A 22,661-nucleotide genomic window follows, 5' to 3' on the forward strand; every position below is an offset into this window, starting at 1 on the left:
TTTCATGAATTTTTGTAATTCAGAAAATGAACCATTTGCTCTGATGCACTTTGACAGTGAGCTGACTTTCTTCTCCAAAACAAAAAAAAGAAACTCGGAATGACATGAAATTTACCTTCATAATAGTCGGCATCGCCCTGAACAAGGATCTGTTGAAAATATTTGCAAACCTCTTAAAGTATAATTTTAATGAATTTTTGAAAATCAGGAAATTATTCATTTTGCCTGATGCACTTTGACAGTGAGCTGAGTTTCTTCTCGAAAAAAAAAAGTATCTCAGAATGACTTGAAATTCACCATCATAATAGTCGACATCGCCCTGAACAAGGATCTGTTGAAAATATTTGCAAACCTCTTAAGGAATAATTTTAAAGAATTTTTGAAAATCAGGAAATTATTCATTTTGCCTGATGCACTTTGACAGTGAGCTGAGTTTCTTCTCGAAAAAGAAAAGTATCTCGGAATGACTTGAAATTTACCATCATAATAGTCGGCATCGGCCTGAACAAGGATCCACTTAAAATATTTGCAAACCTCTTAAGGAATAATTTTATAAAAATTTTTGAAAATCAGAAAATGCACTTTGACAGTGAGCTTTCTTCTCGAAAAAAAAAGTATCTCGGAATGACTTGAAATTTACCATCATAATAGTCGGCATCGCCCTGAACAAGGATCTGTTGAAAATATTTGCAAACCTCTCAAGGAATAATTTTAAAGAATTTTTGAAAATCAGGAAATTATTCATTTTGCCTGATGCACTTTGACAGTGAGCTGAGTTTCTTCTCGAAAAAGAAAAGTATCTCGGAATGACTTGAAATTTACTTTCATAATAGTCGGCATCGCCCTGAACAAGGATCTGTTGAAAATATTTGCAAACCTCTTAAGGAATAATTTTAATGAATTTTTGAAAATCATAAAATGATCCATTTGCTCTGATGCACTTTGACAGTGAACTGAGTTTCTTCTCGAAAAAAAAAGTATCTCGGAATGACTTGAAATTTACCATCATAATAGTCGGCATCGCCCTGAACAAGGATCTGTTGAAAATATTTGCAAACCTCTTAAAGTATAATTTTAATGCATTTTTGAAAATCAGGAAATCATCCATTTGCCCTGATGCACTTTGACAGTGAGCTGAGTTTCTTCTCGAAAAAAAAAAGTATCTCGGAATGACTTGAAATTTACCTTCATAATAGTCGGCATCACCCTGAACAAGGATCCGTTGAAAATATTTGCAAAACTCTTAAGGAATAATTTTAATGAATTTTTGAAAATCATAAAATGATCCATTTGCTCTGATGCACTTTGACAGTGAACTGAGTTTCTTCTCGAAAAACAAAAAGTATCTCGGAATGACTTGAAATTTACCCTCATAATAGTCGGCATCGGCCTGAACAAGGATCCACTTAAAATATTTGCAAACTTCTTAAGGAATAATTTTATAAAATTTTTTGAAAATCAGAAAATGCACTTTGACAGTGAGCTTTCTTCTCGAAAAAAAAAATATCTCGGAATGACTTGAAATTTACCATCATAATAGTCGGCATCGCCCTGAACAAGGATGTCTTAAAAATATTTTCAAACCTCTTAAGGAATAATTTTCATGAATTTTTGTAATTCAGAAAATGAACCATTTGCTCTGATGCACTTTGACAGTGAGCTGACTTTCTTCTCGAAAAAAAAAAAAGAACCTCGGAATGACATGAAATTTACCTTCATAATAGTCGGCATCGCCCTGAACAAGGATCTGTTGAAAATATTTGCAAACCTCTTAAAGTATAATTTTAATGAATTTTTGAAAATCAGGAAATCATCCATTTGCCCTGATGCACTTTGACAGTGAGCTGAGTTTCTTCTCGAAAAAAAAGAAAAGTATCTCAGAATGACTTGAAATTTACCATCATAATAGTCGGCATCACCCTGAACAAGGATCCACTTAAAATATTTGCAAACCTCTTAAGGAATAATTTTATAAAAAATTTTGGAAATCAGAAAATGCACTTTGACAGTGAGCTTTCTTCTCGAAAAAAAAAGTATCTCGGAATGACTTGAAATTTACCTTCATAATAGTCGGCATCGCCCTGAACAAGGATCTGTTGAAAATATTTGCAAACCTCTTGATGATCCATTTGTTCTGATGCACTTTGACAGTGAGCTGAATTTCTTCTCGAAAAAAAAAGTATCTCGGAATGACTTGAAATTTACCATCATAATAGTCGGCATCGCCCTTAACAAGGATCCACTTAAAATATTTGCAAACCTCTTAAGGAATAATTTTAATGAATCTTTGAAATTCAGAAAATGATCCATTCTCTCTGATGCACTTTGACAGTGAGCTGAGTTTCTTCAAAAAAACAGAAAGTATCTCAGAATGACTTGAAATTTACCTTCATAATAGTCGGCATCGCCCTGAACAAGGATGTCTTAAAAATATTTTCAAACCTCTTAAGGAATAATTTTCATGAATTTTTGTAATTCAGAAAATGAACCATTTGCTCTGATGCACTTTGACAGTGAGCTGACTTTCTTCTCCAAAACAAAAAAAAGAAACTCGGAATGACATGAAATTTACCTTCATAATAGTCGGCATCGCCCTGAACAAGGATCTGTTGAAAATATTTGCAAACCTCTTAAAGTATAATTTTAATGAATTTTTGAAAATCAGGAAATTATTCATTTTGCCTGATGCACTTTGACAGTGAGCTGAGTTTCTTCTCGAAAAAAAAAAGTATCTCAGAATGACTTGAAATTCACCATCATAATAGTCGACATCGCCCTGAACAAGGATCTGTTGAAAATATTTGCAAACCTCTTAAGGAATAATTTTTAAGAATTTTTGAAAATCAGGAAATTATTCATTTTGCCTGATGCACTTTGACAGTGAGCTGAGTTTCTTCTCGAAAAAGAAAAGTATCTCGGAATGACTTGAAATTTACCATCATAATAGTCGGCATCGGCCTGAACAAGGATCCACTTAAAATATTTGCAAACCTCTTAAGGAATAATTTTATAAAAATTTTTGAAAATCAGAAAATGCACTTTGACAGTGAGCTTTCTTCTCGAAAAAAAAAGTATCTCGGAATGACTTGAAATTTACCATCATAATAGTCGGCATCGCCCTGAACAAGGATCTGTTGAAAATATTTGCAAACCTCTCAAGGAATAATTTTAAAGAATTTTTGAAAATCAGGAAATTATTCATTTTGCCTGATGCACTTTGACAGTGAGCTGAGTTTCTTCTCGAAAAAGAAAAGTATCTCGGAATGACTTGAAATTTACTTTCATAATAGTCGGCATCGCCCTGAACAAGGATCTGTTGAAAATATTTGCAAACCTCTTAAGGAATAATTTTAATGAATTTTTGAAAATCATAAAATGATCCATTTGCTCTGATGCACTTTGACAGTGAACTGAGTTTCTTCTCGAAAAAAAAAGTATCTCGGAATGACTTGAAATTTACCATCATAATAGTCGGCATCGCCCTGAACAAGGATCTGTTGAAAATATTTGCAAACCTCTTAAAGTATAATTTTAATGCATTTTTGAAAATCAGGAAATCATCCATTTTCCCTGATGCACTTTGACAGTGAGCTGAGTTTCTTCTCGAAAAAAAAAAGTATCTCGGAATGACTTGAAATTTACCTTCATAATAGTCGGCATCGCCCTGAACAAGGATCCGTTGAAAATATTTGCAAAACTCTTAAGGAATAATTTTAATGAATTTTTGAAAATCATAAAATGATCCATTTGCTCTGATGCACTTTGACAGTGAACTGAGTTTCTTCTCGAAAAACAAAAAGTATCTCGGAATGACTTGAAATTTACCCTCATAATAGTCGGCATCGGCCTGAACAAGGATCCACTTAAAATATTTGCAAACTTCTTAAGGAATAATTTTATAAAATTTTTTGAAAATCAGAAAATGCACTTTGACAGTGAGCTTTCTTCTCGAAAAAAAAAATATCTCGGAATGACTTGAAATTTACCATCATAATAGTCGGCATCGCCCTGAACAAGGATGTCTTAAAAATATTTTCAAACCTCTTAAGGAATAATTTTCATGAATTTTTGTAATTCAGAAAATGAACCATTTGCTCTGATGCACTTTGACAGTGAGCTGACTTTCTTCTCGAAAAAAAAAAAAGAACCTCGGAATGACATGAAATTTACCTTCATAATAGTCGGCATCGCCCTGAACAAGGATCTGTTGAAAATATTTGCAAACCTCTTAAAGTATAATTTTAATGAATTTTTGAAAATCAGGAAATCATCCATTTGCCCTGATGCACTTTGACAGTGAGCTGAGTTTCTTCTCGAAAAAAAAGAAAAGTATCTCAGAATGACTTGAAATTTACCATCATAATAGTCGGCATCACCCTGAACAAGGATCCACTTAAAATATTTGCAAACCTCTTAAGGAATAATTTTATAAAAAATTTTGGAAATCAGAAAATGCACTTTGACAGTGAGCTTTCTTCTCGAAAAAAAAAGTATCTCGGAATGACTTGAAATTTACCTTCATAATAGTCGGCATCGCCCTGAACAAGGATCTGTTGAAAATATTTGCAAACCTCTTGATGATCCATTTGTTCTGATGCACTTTGACAGTGAACTGAGTTTCTTCTCGAAAAACAAAAAGTATCTCGGAATGACTTGAAATTTACCATCATAATAGTCGGCATCGCCCTGAACAAGGATCCACTTAAAATATTTGCAAACCTCTTAAGGAATAATTTTAATGAATCTTTGAAATTCAGAAAATGATCGATTCTCTCTGATGCACTTTGACAGTGAGCTGACTTTCTTCAAAAAAACAGAAAGTATCTCGGAATGACTTGAAATTTACCTTCATAATAGTCGGCATCGCCCTGAACAAGGATCTGTTGAAAATATTTGCAAACCTCTTAAAGTATAATTTTAATGAATTTTTGAAAATCAGGAAATCATCCATTTGCCCTGATGCACTTTGACAGTGAGCTGAGTTTCTTCTCGGAAAAAAAAAGTATCACAAAATGACTTGAAATTTACCATCATAATAGTCGACATCGCCCTGAACAAGGATCTGTTGAAAATATTTGCAAACCTCTCAAGGAATAATTTTAATGAATTTTTGAAAATCAGGAAATTATTCATTTTGCCTGATGCACTTTGACAGTGAGCTGAGTTTCTTCTCGAAAAAGAAAAGTATCTCGGAATGACTTGAAATTTACCATCATAATAGTCGGCATCGCCCTGAACAAGGATCTGTTGAAAATATTTGCAAACCTCTTATGGAATAATTTTAAAGAATTTTTGAAAATCAGAAAATGCGCTTTGACAGTGAGCTGACTTTCTTCTCAAAAAAAAAAAGTATATTGGAATTACTTGAAATTTACCATCATAATAGTCGTCATCGCCCTGAACAAGGATCCGTTGAAAATATTTGCTCTTAAAGCTCTTAAGGAATAATTTTAATGAATTGAGAACTTACTGCTGCTCATTGTCAGTGAAGTGAAGATCCAGCCTCAACTGGAAGTCCACCTCGCTCAGGGCTTCCTCCACCTGTGAGAAGAGACAGGGAGGAAATGATGGAAAGATCTCTTATTGAAGCAAACGGTGTGTTTTATATTTGTGTATTTGGTACTTGGTACTCTGTTTCTGCTTTTCTTTGTGCTCAGACGCTTCGACCTGTCTCGTGTTCACAGAGACCACAGTGAGAGCTGATTTAAATATGAACGGAAATAAAAGGCTAGGATCAAACAAAGGCGGAGCAGGAACACGGAGCATGTAAATGAGTCTTTTGAAGACGTATGTGTCAAGATCTGCCCGGCGCTGATGTTCTGATTGATTTGGAAACACTTTTGTGTCCATATACCTGCACATGAACAATTTTCCTGAGAGTTCTGCACTGGACCGGTGAGCGATGTGAGAAAGAAGAGAATAGAAAACCAGGGCTAAAAATAAAAGTGTAAGGAATGTGGCAAACTCCCAATTTTAAATCTAAAGACAAGTTTCACACACTAAAAAACGAGAGATAAAGTACTGATATATTTAGTCAGCAGGGGGTGCAACAATAACTAAGCCAACTTCTGTTAAATAATAATAAAATAAACATATATCCTGAGGATTAAATGGTCTCAGTCTTTTATTATCAGCTTCAATTTAGATCTGAAAACAATTACTTTTCCATAATATACTATGTTTTGTAAAAAGATATTGTGTGATAAGCGCGGTCATTTTCTCATAAACTCGTCCTAAATTTGCCCCCTGGTGGCCAGACTTTATTTGCTTATTTTCTCTCTGTAATGACGGGGGGAAAATATGATGATATTTGTGTCAACGTTTGCTGCAGCAAACAATAAAAAGCATAAATTATACCGTCTTCAGTTTGACTAAAACTAAACTAAACGTCACAGTCACACATTCAGCAAAAAGCTTCAGCGAGCACTTTCTGCACGACACGGCACTTTTTTTACCATTTCATTATTCAGCGTAATGGCGTTATTTATCCTGCACATATTTGGCTCGGTGTTAGTATGCAGTTGTGTGTGTTTGTGTGTGTGTGTGTGTGTGTGTGTGCGTGTGTGTGTGTGTGTGTGTGTGAGCAGAGAATGATAAAAATGCATTAACTAATGACTTTTTAATAGGTTGTAAAGACATAAGCTGGGGCTATGAAACAAAAAGCTCTATGTACAGCTGATTTGACTGAAATGACCTTTACAACCAGACAAATGTATGGAGGACCAAACCTGACATTAATAAATAAATGAATGAATAAATAAATAAATAAATAAATAAATAAATAAATACATACAGTAATACATAAATGCATAAATACATAAATACATAAATAAATAAGTAAATAAATAAATAAATAAATAAATGCTTTACATTTATTCTACATTTCTGTTACCTACATTTATTTATTTATTGATACGTCATGTCTGGTCCTCCATAAAAATGATCTTCTCTCTACTCCGTGTTTTGCTGTGTTTTGTTGTTGTGTTTTGTGTGTCTTTTGTGTGGTAAATGTCCCCAGCGTGACTCACCCTCTCTCCGTCCAGCAGCAGGTGGACTCTGAAGACCATGCAGTCGTTCACCGAAATCTCCTCGTTCCGGTACAGGATCTGAAATATCCGGCTGAACACGACGCCGCCGTCGTAAACCCCCGCGGAGCTGAAGCTGCATTCTCCTGATAGAGGGAAACACAACAACTGTCGGCTTAGAGCAACGCAGCAGCTTCACTGACTGACTGAACTGCAACAGTAAGAGAGGATATTTAACCCAATAATTATAGTACAGTCCTGACCTGACATTTGCATGTATAAATTAACAAAACAATACATTTATGAAGTACATAAGTGCATATTTTGAGACTTAGATGCTTACACTGCCAGATTACAGGGATTTACACATAGGGAGAATGGGCAATATGCGATAATCATCACAATTAATAGATTTGAGAAGATTCAGTGACGGAAAAAACATCCAAAATCTTATAAAACACCACTTTCCTACAAAGAGACAATACAATTGCACTCTACCAGTTTAACGTTGGAAGCTAAACCAGGAAGTACAACTACACTGAACAGCCACATGGGGGCAACTTTAGCGGATTTCAGCTAGCTTGAATGGAAGTCTACGGAAAAATTATCCAACTTTCCGCTTGATTTACGACATTACTGACATTCTGTTAGAGTCCGGATTCTTAAAAGTGACGTCACTGACCACACGACGCGGTTATTTATCGTCTCACGTCCCATTTCATGGCATTTTTTGGACTACTGTGGTCAACAGTTTTCCTTTATTCCACCATGACGCTCACCCTCTGTTAGCAAACACTCGCGCTAGCTACCGTCATGACATAACGTGTCACATAATACATGGTTATTATCGTTGCCGAGCGTTTAGCTAGCTTTGGAGAGCATAAAAGGCAAAAAAAAAGAAAAAGATGCACGTCGAATCATAGAATTTATTAAAAAGTAATGACACCGTTCTTATTCGTCTTTGTTGTTATACGGCAGTTGGCAGCAACGTCCTCCTTCTAGATTTAATCTTCCCTCATCTTCATAACGTTCTCCCTTTAGTGTTTTATGACAGTTGGCACATGGTTGGCCGTGTTTTGTGGAAGTTTACATCCATAATATCCAGTTCTTTCTCCCCATGACGACATCTGAATCACTATGACACCAGGCCCAAAACCCTGTGACGTCTCGATGATGTCATGATGAAGCGACGACTTTGATCTGGAGGTTTTTTTTTTAAACACCAGAGGCAGATTTTTACAGTAGAGCTCGTGGCCGACGACACGTCCACAGCGTGACTTTGCGATGCAGGAGTTCCAGACGAAGACCGCGACCGATGGGTCGCCGCGCGCAGGCGGCGCCTCGTACTGCGTCACATGGACGGTGGGCATCGCTCTCGCCGTTCCGAGAGAGGAGACCGACGTCCCTCCGGTTCCCGATAAAGCACCGGCTCCTTTGGTGAAAGGTCAAAGGCGACAGAGGTGCTACCACATCGAATACAAGTTACTACCGGGCGACACGAAGACGACCAACGTGGATCTGCTGCTGTGTGGGCCGGTGGCAAAGGTCTACAAAGACAACGACTTCAAGATCCTGCAAACGCTGAACGAAGGAGACCAGACGTGGGTGACGTGGACTCACAGTTTCAGCGTCAGAGTCAACAGAGACTTCCTGATCAGCTTACTCCCGTACAAGATTCAGCTGAAGATCTGGAACCGAGAGAACAAAGTGTGCTTCAAGGCCTTTTGCGAGAAACCCAAGTTCTCCGAGAACGCCGTAAACGCGTGCGACGACATCAAGACGTTGATAAACAAGCTAAGAGAGTCGTGCGAGAATAGGGTTAACATGTCTAAGAAACACAAAAGCGATCTAGTTTTTAAATCCGATTTAGACGCGAGCGCAGAAATGGACAAGAACTCGGCTCCGCCAGTGACGGCAGGTTCTCAGAAACCCAAAACGGGTGCTTGTGACCATGAGGAAATAAAAAATTATGGTGCCCCATCATTTGAAATGAATCCCATGTGTTTTCTGGCAGGTGAGACTTCGGTGACCGAGCGCTTCCCGGTTTGCACCACAAGCATTTTTGAGGTAATGTGCAACATCACCCTGGACAGAGCTTTGCTGTCGGACCAACTGAGCGCTGAACTGAATCCGCTCGTCATCACGATTGTGTCTGCGACCTCCATGCCGTCATCCCCGGTCCCTCTCCATGTCCTGCAGGAACAATGCAGACCCGTCTATTGCCAGTACAAGTTCCAGAACTTGAGTTTGCACAAAACCACAAAACACAAGCACGGCACCAAAATCCACTTCGGAGACGTCAATGTCGTCTTGACGGGGTTGATGAGTCCTCACGAGCTGCAAACTTTCCTGACCAGTGCGCCTCTGCAGATCGAGGTTCATGACCGCGACCGGAAGTTGGAGGAAAGACCAAAAATCCGCGTCGACGCAGTTTCTCATTCCTACGGTATCGCTAGTCTCACGCTGTCCGATATACTGCTTGGTCGGAGAAGTCTGAAGGTGAACTTGCCGATCAAATGTGGCCCCGCGTTCTCAAAGTTTGGCAAAAAGACGAGCGCAGGGAGGACGACGGACAAACCTCCCCGTCACCCCATGCCTCAGGGACACTACTATGCTGCCAACTCGCAACTCAAAGTCAAGGTCGAGATCGCTTGCCCGCTGAAGGACGACGGCAGCGAGTCGTACGGCGGTCCGTTCGGGCGCATCACCTTCCTGTTCCACATCAACAACATTCCGGCAATGATCGCGCTACGATCGGAGATCCTGCGAATCAACGCATCGGCCTTTCACCTGGACTCGCAGTCGATGGAAGACGTTGAGAAGTCGCTATCGGACGCGAAATACCTGGCGCGTTTCAAGCGGGACAGCGGCAAGGACCTGGATTACGTTACCGGTTTCCATGTGCTGGATAAAAGGAAGCACATCTTTGTTCTCGAGGGGCTGAAAAATAAAGCAGTGATGAGGCTCAGGGAGGCGGTTTCCATCAAGCTAAGTGGGAGTGAGGAGGAGCAGGTGATCGTCCTCTACAACTCAAATTTGCGCTTCTTTCAGCGCATCTACGACTCGTTGGATATGAGCCTGAGTCCCATTTACTTGTATCTCTCGCTGCAGAGCATCATGAGAAAACCCCTGGTCTACAACAGAGCCAAGGTGCCCGAACCCTGCTTTCAAGCGTTGTCGATGCTAAGCCAGTTGTGTCAAGTGAGGCAACTGAAACACGTGGTGCAGTACAACCTCTTCCCGACAGCGGACATGATTTTCAGCGTTAACAAAACGTGTGGCCTGTCCGCCGCGGACTGGATGCAAAAGGCCACGGCGAACGCCAAGACGGACGCGCCTCCTCGGCCTGCGAGGATGAAAAGAAAAACGGCACTCGACAACTACAACAAAGAATACATCCGGTGGAAACACAAGTGGCAGCAGATGCCGTTCCAACACGACAGGGACTTCAACCAGGAGCATGTTCAGCTGGTGAAAGACAGGAGCGTGCAGCTGCACAAACCGAAGCCCGCGCTGCTGACGATCGATCGCGACGCAACCAAGGCGGCGCACAACTACAGCCTGCAGACCTTCAACTCCAACGTGCTCGCCATGGAGCTGCTGCAGAAGGAGATGGCCAAGGCGCCGGGGCGGAGGTTCACGTACAGTCAGCAGTACCACAGCGCCACCGTGGAGCTCAGAGACGTGACGCCGAAAAACGACGGCGGCAACCCCGCGGCCGCCTCCGTGGTTTGGTTCACGAACTTTAGATGCGACAACGACAGACGGCATCCCAAACGGCCAGACGACGCTCGCGTGGAAGAGCTGAGGAGGCCGTGGCGAGAGAACGTTCTTCACACCAACGTGATGAAGCCCACGCTGTCCCGGGACAGACTGCTTTGGTGCTGGCGCCACGAGGACTTCCAGCTCTACGGCCGACCTCGCCTTTACTTTAACACACCGCCGCTCAATGTTCACCACCAGCCCGAGGAGGTGAAACCAGCCAAAAGCGTGCGAGGAAACCTTTAACTATCTATAACCGTCAGTGGGTAACCCGGGTGATGTCAAAGCAGAAACACAACTCACACCTTTTTTAACCTTCAAGTTGGAAAGCAATGAAACCTCTGCCAAGGGATTTTCATCCAAATCAAATTTCACCTTTGAACTCATGGGTACTCAAATAAAAACAGGCAACGAGAAGTGGTTTGATGCAACTTTAGTTGACTGTGATGTGACCGGCGATTGTTATGCCATACAATTATTTTAGAATTCCTAATGGAATCCGTGTTTTATGGACTTTAGCACGAGCGCCTTCTTCTGTAGAATAGCGTCACAAACTACGCAAACCCCGCATTTCAAAGGAACTGTTGATGATGACGTCATGACATCACAAAATCCCTTTGCCGCCTTTGACAAAGTAAGAACGTCGATCTGTGGAGGGCAGCGTCACAGAAGAACAAGTGTGTTCAAGAACTCTTAACATTCAAGGATTGAAGAAGAGACCAAAGGAACCCTCTGTTAGCTGTGTTTATGGACAAATGGGGGAAGTACAAAGAGCTCTGGCATGACGTGGCCGTTAAGGAGCACCGAGCTAAGCAGCCAACCTTCCTCACGGTGGGGGTGCAGACGGACTACAGGGAAAGTGAAACCCAGACGGACCCGTACACCCCCCAGTATGTGACGGAGCGTGGGATTACCCAACCAGAGCTCCTGCAAGTGGCCACTCTGACCTGGGGTCGGGGTTTGCCCGCAGGCCTGGCCGAGGTGCAGATGATCGAGCGCGCCCGCGAAAAGCGAGCGTGGGAGGCCACCCTTCCGTCGGAAAACGACCCCGCTCAGCTCGCCATGAGGAAGCGCATGATGGAGGAGAAGGAGGCCCAAGAGTGGGATTTCATACGAGAAGAAATCCAGAGCATGCAGGACAGCCAGCTGGCCCGGCTGAAGGACCTGGTGATACAGCAGAACAAGGACCACCACGAGGTCATCAAGGACAAACTGAAACAAAAGCACTTGAAGCTCCTGAGAGACAAAGAGGTCAGGCTCCAGAGGATCCAAGACGACTTTGTCAGGAAGCTGAGTTTACTGGAAGCGAAGAGGAAAAACATGGACGGGAAAATAGAGCAACGTACGCAGGACGCCACGGACTTCCAGGCGTACGGCTCGGCCCACATCGGCACGTTCGTCATGAGCATCTACGACGACGAGCTGCAAAGCCACTACGAAGAATCGCACGAGGAGCTGCTGAAGCTGACGGCGGGAATGGCCACCAAGGCGTACATGAAGAGACCCAAGCCCCACGTCAGCAACTCCATCGCAACCAAGCCCCTCGAAAAACGAGTGGTGGAACTGATCGACAAGTACAAGGACCAGTGGGAGGTGAGGGAGGACGTGGGAGAGGCCTCGTTTTCACCTCGTCTGCTCGTGGCGGAGGCACCGGAGAAGTAGGCGGAGATGGGATAATCCAAGGTGAGATGAGGCCTGCAGCAAAGCGGATCAATATATTGATGATAGCTCATAGAATGAACAAATTATATCATTGTCACAGTCTTTCAAGAAAATCTTTAATAAAAATGTCATTTTTTTTGTATTTCAAATTTTCTTTGGTGATCTCGCACTTTTTTTTCAGAATTTTCGGTGCCAAACGGCAAATTTAAACGCAGAATCTGTTGAGTTTGTTTTCCTCAAACCTGTGGAATGAGTTTTAGCAGCAAAATCCTCGTAGAAAGAGAAGCCTGAGCGATATTATGAGTGAAAAACTGAAAAAAAAAAAGGATTAATATATGCATCGATGACCACAATGTGGCAGCAGTGGACTGACTAAATTTACTAGGTTCCTTGAATCCACCTCGTAGCTCTGCTCCCGTTAGGTCAACTCACTTTGCTGACGTACCGTTAACCCTAAAAATATAATTCTGATAAGTGGATTAAATGCAGCCGGTCGACTCAAGATCACGTTACAGCCCTTTAGAAAAAAAAAATATTAATAATAATAGTAACAATAAAAAAAAATAGTTTTTGACGTTTTAACGCAGTCGTCAACGTAGTTATTGACTTTATTTATTTAATAATTACGATTTATTTTTGCATGAATATGAAGTGCAATAATGAAATATGGATTGTGTTATTATTTTAAGCGACAGACGAGTTGGTTTTTATTTCTCTACGTCGCCCCCTCTTGACCAGACTAGACACTAGATGAGTTTGACATCCCTGGAATAAACGATTGTTGAAAAACAGAGCGTAGGTCAATATGTGGACATCTCAACTCCATTCACCTACAGGACTAATTCTCCTGCCTGTTATTTTCCTTATATATTATTCCATAAGATATAAGGCGGCTGCATCATAGGCCGCACACTTCAGTTATTTCTTCATCTCTTTGCCACTACAGTGCCTCTAGTCTTTCTTTTTCTTTCTTTACCAGGTACAGGACAGTCGCGACGACCGAGGCTGATGCGGCGTCCAGCTGCGAGCGATGAGAAGTCTTTGCGATCTCCTGCTGAGCTTGCTGCTCTTTTCTGACAGACTCGTGGGGTTTGCTGTCAAAGGCTGTCTGGATGTGTCGCAGACGCTACAATACCCCCCCCCCCCTCCCACCGAACAGGGAACTGACGGAGTAGCAGCTCGGCGTTAGCGCCGCACACCTCCTCTGCTTTGGATTTCACACGTTTATATTTGTGTTGACCCGAGTTTCTGCCCCTGTGACTAAACACGATTACACTATAGAATATATAGACGATGTTCCCTCTGTACCTGGCAGCTAAAGAAACATTCACCTCTTTTTTAACTAAAGTGTGCAGAGATATGGATATAAATAAAGACGAAGATATTTTTTTTGTATACAGGAAAACATCAAAACCATCCCCTTTCTGACTAAAATGCATTTTTTTTTTACATGTGTCGGGGGTGTAGGTGAGTTATCACATCCTGCACATAAAAAAAAAACCTGCAGAAATTCCATTAAGCTTTAGTCCACAGAGTGCTGGAAATAATCTGCTTTTAGCCTCTGGTGCTCCACATCTGCTGCATGTGTGTGTGTGTTTCAATCACACACACATTTTGAGTAGTAACCAAACACCGATTCAATCCCCTTCCACCCGTTACCTCCCTAACTTGAACATCATCATGCGTTATTGTGCATTAATTATTATCACGTCGGCGTCATTAAACGATTCAGTGCAGGAACGTGATTCACTCACACGTGGAAATTCATTAAGTGCGAAGGTTGCAGACGAGTCAAGCACCCACTTCCACAGTGAAGTAGGGATTATAGTAAGGGATTATTCCCCCAACGTCTGTATATGATGAATGCATTTCTGCTGATTTACAGTGGAATTATGAAGGGGATTCAGCGCAACACAGAGCTATAGTGTTCCTCATTTACTATGTATATATATATATATATATATGTTTACTAAGGTGAGAGGAAATTCTAATTACTCACATATTCTTATAACCAGACCTGGCGTACAATTAAAAACAGCCATAATTGACGATAAAACACAAACTATAGGTGCCTTTCGAAGGTTTATTCCCTAGATGCTGAATTATTTCTGAAGTCTGAAGCATCAGAGGATTCATAAGGAGAAGTGACAGAGGTCGATTTGTGTGTATATGTTATGTATTTACCAAATGACAGAATAGAATGCATATACTGTTCAATATTCAGTCAGAGTCAGAGAAACCCTGATATTATGTATCAGACCTGGATTTATTTAATTAATTAATTAATTAATTAATTATTTATTTATTTATTTAATTATTTAACTATTTATTTATTTATTTATTTAATTATTTAACTATTTATTTAACTATTTATTTATTTAATTAATTATTTAATTATTTATTTATTTATTTATTTAATTATTTATTTAATGAATTCATTAATTATTTAATATAATTAATGAATGAATTAATTAATTTAAAAAATCTATTTGCATTTAGCCATGCCAAAACATAAAAACGCTATGTCTACAAATACTGTACTAGATGAAGGTGATGCTACATGTCCGACGTACAAGCGGTCGCGCGATCCATTAGCATAGCAACATCGACGTGCAGGCTACTTCAACACAAACGTCGTATATTGATTCCAATCTTCTTATCAATCACACTCCTGTAAAAGGAAAGCCAATCAGCTGCGGCGATTAGCTCTCGTTGGCTATAGCAGTAAATCGACAAGCTGAACGCGAGCCTCGTCCATCTGGAAGAATCTCTGGGATTTATCACACTTCATATTAAAATATATTAAAAACACACACAGAGAAACACTGTTATGTTCATCATTTTCCGTGTTTCTAAAATGAGCTGCTGCTGCCATTACGAGTCCTTTCACTGCGTTCTGAGCAGGAAACGCTCAGAACGACATTAATCCCAACGTCACGACCACGCTGCGATTTATCGCCTTCCAAAGAGCCGTAAACTCTGAACGCGCCGAAAGTGACGTATTAACCTCGGCCGAGACCCTGCGAAGAAGAGCCGGGGACCTCGTCCTCGTCCTCGTACGATTAAAAAACAGGAACGTGTGATCTCGACACGTGCGGCGAGATCACACCACCGCTGCGCTCCTGTCGAAGCGATTGCTAAAAATAGCCGCTATTAAGGATTTGCCACTCAAACGGCTTCCTGTGTTGCCAGGAATCCAGATTATTCTTTTTATTTTTTTAAACAGCGGTGCGTGAACACATGACTGCAGCGAAAGATCTGCGAGTGATTACAGCTGAAATTAAACGATTATATAAAAGGCAGAGCACGCGAGGTTCGCTCTACCTCGTCGGTGAGGGTCGGCCACAGGAATTTCAATTAAGTTAAAAAAAGAGGAGAAAATAATTAAAGTGAAATGTTTCGTCCGCAGATGAACTCAAACCACGGTGCTCAACATTAATGGCTGCAATTATGAGGCTGAAAATGCACACGGGAGCCGAGAGCTTTTGTTTTCTCTGGGTTTTTTTAAGACCTTTTTTTCAGCTACTTAACGACCAACAACTGTGATTATATTGTGCTGTCGTGGTGGGCGGAGCCAAAGCCAATCAACGCTCGTTAATGATTCCATGGTCACGGACCAATCAGGAAGAAAAAGACGAAACCTGAGTAAGACCAAATGAAATGAAACCACGGTTATTATGGAAGCTATAAATGGAAGGAGAGAGAGAGAGAGAGAGAGAGAGAGAGAGAGAGAGAGAGAGAGAGAGAGAGAGAGAGAGAGAGAGAGAGAGAGTCCATCAATCCTGAGAGGAAAAATGACCCAAATCACAAAAGACAGTGAAACAGTGAAACAGTGAAGCTCTGATTCTCTGCTGAGGAACAACTGATAAGATAAGTTAGATCAAATAGATGCATTAGATTAGATTAGATTAGATTAGATAACATAAGATAAACTAGGTTAAGTTAGATTAGATAAAATAAGATAAGCTAGGTTAGGCCAGGTTAGGTTAGATAAGATAAGATAAAATGAGATCAGATAAGACAGGTGAGGTTAGGTTAGGTTAGGCTAAGCTAAGCTAAGCTAAGCTAAACTAAGCTAGGCTAGATTAGATTAGATAAAATAAGATAAACTAGGTTAGGTTAGATAAGATAAACTAGGTTAGGTTAGATAAGATAAAATGAGATGAGATAAGAAAGGTGAGGTTAGGTTAGGTTAGGTTAGGTTAGGTTAGGCTAAGCTAAGCTAAGCTAGGCTAGGCTAGATTAGATAAAATAAGATAAACTAGGTTAGGTTAGATAAGATAAGATAAAATGAGATGAGATAAGTAAGGTGAGGTTAGGTTAGGTTAGGTTAGGTTAGGCTAAGCTAGGCTAGGCTAGATTAGATAAAATAAGATAAACTAGGTTAGGTTAGATAAGATAAGATAAAATGAGATCAGATAAGACAGGTGAGGTTAGGTTAGGTTAGGGTAGGTTAGGCTAAGCTAAGCTAAACTAAGCTAGGCTAGATTAGATTAGATAAAATAAGATAAACTAGGTTAGATAAGATAAGATAAAATGAGATGAGGTAAGAAAGGTGAGGTGAGGTTAGGTTAGGTTAGGTAAGGTTAGGCTAAGCTAGGCTAGATTAGATTAGATAAAATAAGATAAACTAGGTTAGGTTAGATAAGATAAAATAAAATGAGATGAGATAAGAAAGGTGCGGTTAGGTTAGGCTAAGCTAGGCTAGGCTAGGTTAGATTAGATAAAATAAGATTAACTAGGTTAGGTTAGATAAGATAAGATAAACTAGGTTAGGTTAGATAAGATAAGATTAAATGAGATGAGATAAGAAAGGTTAGGTTAGGCTAAGCTAGGCTAGGCTAGATTAGATTAGATAATATCAAATAAAATAGGTTAGGTTAGATTAGATAAAATAAGATAAACTAGGTTAGGTTAGATAAGATAAAATGAGATGAGATAAGAAAGGTGAGGTGAGGTTAGGTTAGGCTAAGCTAGGCTAGACTAGATTAGATTAGATAAAACCAAATAATATAGGTTAGGTTAGAATAGATAAAATAAGATAAACTAGGTTATGTTAGATAAGACAAAATATGATAAGATAGTTTAGGTTAGATAAGATAAACTAGGTTAGATAAGATAAGATAAGTCAGGATGGTGTATCTTTGTGTTCTCACACTAAAACATATTTAAAACGTATTTAAAACGTATTTAAAACAGTCAGAATCAAAGACAAAGAGGTTTTTTATCTAATATCAGCTGTCGGACACTCAGTATTGTTTGTTTGTTTCCGTCAAACACCATTTATGGTCAGGACAGAGCACACGGACAGATGATTAAACTCTCACAACGCCGAGGTTCTGACTCTGTTAACGTTTCCGACACCAAAGACACCAAAGAGACTCAACAAAGCGACAGGAGGATTATTACCACGAGAGAGATTATGCAGCAGGACGAAAAGAAGAGCAAACTGGATAAAGAAGAAGGACTAAGCGCTCGCAGACGGAGTCGGTTATAACAGAGATAAGTGTTCGCGACAACAAGCGTTTAATAACGACACAGGAACATAGAGGAATAAAACCTCTACAGATACACACTGGAAGTATTTTAGTCTGATTCAGTTATTTTATCACAGCCCAATTAACGTAGCAGCTGAGACGTAGAAACGTTAAATCACGTGTAAAAGATTAGACTGAGGAGAAAAATAATCAAAAAGTTTGGTATTTGAAAAACAACAAAAACACAAAATAATAAAGACCTGAAAGTAGTAAAGATCTATTTTATACACGTTTGTGTGTTAGTGCTGGGCACGTTAACACGCTAACGGCGTCAACGTTAGCGCACGTTAACGCATGGCGCGTTTCCATGACGACTGACCGGAAAAAGACACACGCAACGTCGTCCTCTAAAGTAACGCTAAACTTTAAAAACAGAGGCGCACATACGCAGTACACAGGTACGCTAGTTATTTGTAGCGCTGCTCTTTTCCTTTAACAATAAACAGACCGCTACAGTTCAACTCTAGGCGCGCTAACGGCGCTAAGGGAGCTAACGCAGCTAAAGGAGCTAACTGGTAAACAGTGCCTGGACTCCGGGACCTCGGCACGTAGACATGACGTGACGTGCGTGTTTTTTACGGTCAGTCGTTTTAGCGCTGCTATTTTCCTTTAGTAAACAGACCGCTCCAGTTGCACTGTAGGTGTGCTAACGGTGCGCTAGAGGAGCTTACGCAGCTAACTGGTAAACGGTGCCTGGACTCCGGTGCCGCGGCACGTAAAACATGACGTCATGCGTCACGTCAAATGTGTCGTGCGTTACCGTTGACGCCGTTAACCGCCGCTAACGTGCCCAGCGCGAGTATAAACGCGACTTCCTCTTACCTGCGTTGTCTTGAGTCGTCGCGATTAGCCTGTGAGGCACTCGAGGCGAGACCTTCAACCCTGCTCGAACTTGGTAGAACCTGAGCGGGAGGATACACACACAAACACACAAACACACACAACAGTCACACTTACAACTCTTAAAAACAATTTAATGAATTATATTAAATGTAGTTCATTCAAACACAGTCCAAAAAACATGCAGATTTGGGGATTGGGTCAAATTGGACACTCTAAATTGACCGTCAGCTATGATTAGCTGGAGTTATGGCCCCAAATGTCCCCATATTCTAATCTTTGACGACCAAAATCTAAAAAAAATTAACATTAAAATCCCATTTGTTGAACAATTACAATAGACATTGTCCTGTATCTCTGTTTAAAGGAAGTTCTCTGTTTGCTTTGTCTTTTAATTAAGTCACAGAATGAGCAGTCGAGAAGTTGAAAATGAAATTTCATTTTGAAATATTGATTATTAATTTTATTTCAGAGTCACTAAATGCAGCTGCATTTTGAAAATGAAAAAGCATTTCTGTTAATGCGTTTTAATTTGGATAACGGTACACATTCGCTTCCATAGATTTGCGTATGGATTATTATTTACAAAGACAAAAGAGAACGCAGCTGCTGTAGGTGGGAGAAACCTGAGCGACTCAAGGCTCTGCTCGTGCTGCTGTAGCATGAAACAAGAAGCTTTAAAGGCGCCATATGTAAGAATGTGGCCAAAAACGGTTACTACATTCAAATTCAAAACTCCGAGGTCTTTTAGGTTTCGTTTTCCTGACGTAACTGGCAACCCGTGGTCGCTCAGCAGCTGAGACTCTACTGACTGTAATGATTGGTAGACGGCGGTAGGTGGCGCCACATGACGCCAAAATGTGATTTCAAAACATAAACATGATTTGCAGTCTGCAAAATATTTTATTTCTATTTCTATACAGGCTCCCGTAGAAACATGGCGTCGTGGCAATCCAGTAGCGGCCCGCGACCATGTTATTTTACATGACTTTTTGAAACACTACGAAAATGAAACAAAGAATATTATACAGCGACTAGACAATGCAGGAGCACATAATATGTATACAAAAGTGGATTTTGGGTTATATAAACCCATAAATACTACACAGTGTCCCTTTAAATCATTACAAATAGAAATGCTGGTAAAAGTGGGAAAACAAAAGGAAAGTGCAGATGGTCAGAGGACGTCAGCTGAGGACACGGCGTCTCTAACGTGTCCTCACGTGTCCTAAAATCACCTCTGAATGTGTGTTTTTTGTGATTAAGTCTGAAGACGCACTCTTTTGTGCGTCTTTTGAAAGTGTTTCTCGCTTCATTCGCAAACCAAATGCAGATTTTCGTCTTTATTTTAATGCAATCAGTGGACGAGTGGGTCCTGAAGTGTGCAGCTGTGTGGTCTTCTCTGAATGTGTGTGTGTGTGTCGTGTAGTAACTAAACAAGTTGTCGTTCCCTCGTGCCTCAGCTTCACATTCTGTTTGGTGTTCACATCACAGAGACTAAAAGAAACATAGTGGTAAAAGACCAACGAACATCTAAGTGCACTCGGCTGAAGAGATTACCGTTATAAAGATTAAACTCGGCCCATTTCAGGAAGAAAAGTCATTAAAGCTGGTTTCAGTGAGCTCATGAGAGGATTTACATCATGACAGGATAAACACGGCCTCAAAATTAAGACTTTTGCAACGTCCTGTACCAATTTCAAAGTAAAAGCACTGGCATTTTTGGGTTTCTTATTGTGAAATATTGTATATTGTAAAAAAAAAAAGGTAACATATGGCTAAATAACTTTCTCTATTTATTACTTATTCAAGTTACAAATATGACGCATTATAGATGTAACCCGGTCCGCGATGATAGACCCTTGCTAGCTAAAATGAAAGCTTACGAGCTAAAATAAAAGGTTGCTAGCTTGGATATATATAGATATATAGCTAGATAGATAAAATGAAAGTTTGCTAGCTAAAATGAAAGCTTGCTATCTTAGATAGATATATAGCTAAAAGATAGATAGATAGATAGATAGATAGATAGATAGATAGATAGATAGATAGATAGATAGATAGATAGATAGATAGATAGATAGATGGATAGATGAAAGCTTGCTAGTTTATAGATAAATAGACAGAGACTGAAAGCTGCTCGCTAAAAGATAGAGCTTGCTAGCTAAAATGAAAGCTTACTAGCTAAAATAAAAGCTTGCTAGCTAAAATAAAAGCTTGCTAGCTTGGATATACATATATAGATAGATATATAGCTAGATAGGTAAAATGAAAGTTTGCTAGCTAAAATGAAAGCTTCCTTGCTTATAGATAGACAGACAGACTGAAAGCTGCTCGCTAAAAGATAGAGCTTGCTAGCTAAAGTTACAAATATGATGCCTCGGGTTTGACACATGTGGATTACAGGTTGTAGTTTCTCTATTTTATACCTTTTGGGGCATAAAGCGGTCATGAATATTCTACATAATGAAATGCTTTGTCACGGATTACACGGGCTAAACTGCTCGCACAGTGCTATCATTTGCTGACTTTTTACGCTAACAGTCAAAATGTGATTTCTTCTTCCGTGGACACGAATCACTCACCCGCGCTGAAACAGATCCACGTTGTGAAACTTGTGCAGCTCGACAGAAAACTCCAGTGTCCCCTGTACTTCAGACATGGTATAATCCCACTCATCACCTGCGGGGAGACAAGAACGCCACGTTAGACGGGACATAATCTGACATAATCTGACATAAATCAACAATAATAATAATAAGACAGAGAACATTTTCTAAAACCAGCTCTCCCCCCTCTTCCTCCGTCTGTCTGCTGGGATTATGTGACTCATCATCCAGGCCGACGTGTCAGACGGACATTTAGATCATCATCGCCGTTCGTGTAAATGTCAGAAAATAATAATAAATGCTGTGATAATTTGAGAATAAAATCAGTGACGTGTGCAGCCGCCGCGCCGTAAGAGCAGAATAACAATAGGATAATACGTGGAAGTGATTTGAGTCTGTTCTTGTAAATGTCAGCTCCAGTACGTGTTTTTATCATAACCTAATAGGTGGAATTAAATCTTTATGAACTGCGTCGCTCTCGCCCTTTAATTAAATGTAAAACACCTGCGTACACAATGATCCGTGCACATCAGCAGTTCATTCGAACTCCACTTTTATGGCACAATTATGTGCAGCCTGATGTCTTTTTATGTAAAGGCCTGATGTTTCCTGGAGGTTTCTTTGTGTTTGAGGGGAAACTTTTATTGTCTCACAAGTATTTTGAGAAAACTGTACGATGAGACGATGAAGGTCTCTTATCCAAAAAGGGAAAATGTATATTAAAAAGAGGAAGAATTTACAGTTCCCTTTAAAACAAGAGAGGATTATTATTATGATGATTAAAAGCCATGATGTTGTGGAAGATATATATACAGATAGAGCTAGATAGATAGATAAAATGAAAGTTTGCGAGCTAAAATGAAAGCTTACTAGCTTAGATAGATAGCTTGCTAGCTTAGATAGAACATAGGTACGACCCCATAAAATGAAAGCTTGCTAGCTAAAATGAAAGCTTGCTAGCTTATAGATAGCTAGCTAGCTAGCTAGCTAGATAGATAGATAGATAGATAGATAGATAGATAGATAGATAGATAGATAGATAGATAGATAGATAGATAGATAGATAGATAGACAGCTGCTTGCTAAAAGATAGTTTGCTAGCTAAAATGAAAGTTTGCTAGCTAAGATAAACGCTTACTAGCTAAAATAAAAGTTGCTAGCTTAGATAGATAGCTAAAATGAAAGCTTGCTAGCTAAAATAAAACCTTGTTAGCTTAGATAGATAG

The 22,661-nt window shown here is 40.0% G+C and overlaps 1 protein-coding gene across 1 annotated transcript in view; it reads right to left on the reverse strand.

Annotated features, from left to right (window-relative positions):
* The window catches only part of fam135b (family with sequence similarity 135 member B), a gene marked incomplete at both ends in the record, with an annotated part of 48,524 nt that extends 27,036 nt beyond the window's left edge, over nucleotides 1-21,488 (reverse strand). The window contains 4 exons of the mRNA XM_083899614.1: nucleotides 5,471-5,541; nucleotides 7,029-7,171; nucleotides 18,809-18,888; nucleotides 21,412-21,488. Coding sequence (XP_083755740.1) covers nucleotides 5,471-5,541; nucleotides 7,029-7,171; nucleotides 18,809-18,888; nucleotides 21,412-21,488 — 371 coding nt within the window. The remainder of the gene's footprint in view (nucleotides 1-5,470; nucleotides 5,542-7,028; nucleotides 7,172-18,808; nucleotides 18,889-21,411) is intronic.
* Between the last annotated feature and the right edge of the window lie 1,173 nt (nucleotides 21,489-22,661).

The sequence above is a fragment of the Microchirus variegatus genome, assembly GCF_963457635.1.
Source record: "Microchirus variegatus genome assembly, chromosome: 13".
In the NCBI taxonomy this organism is placed as follows: Eukaryota; Metazoa; Chordata; class Actinopteri; order Pleuronectiformes; family Soleidae; genus Microchirus; species Microchirus variegatus.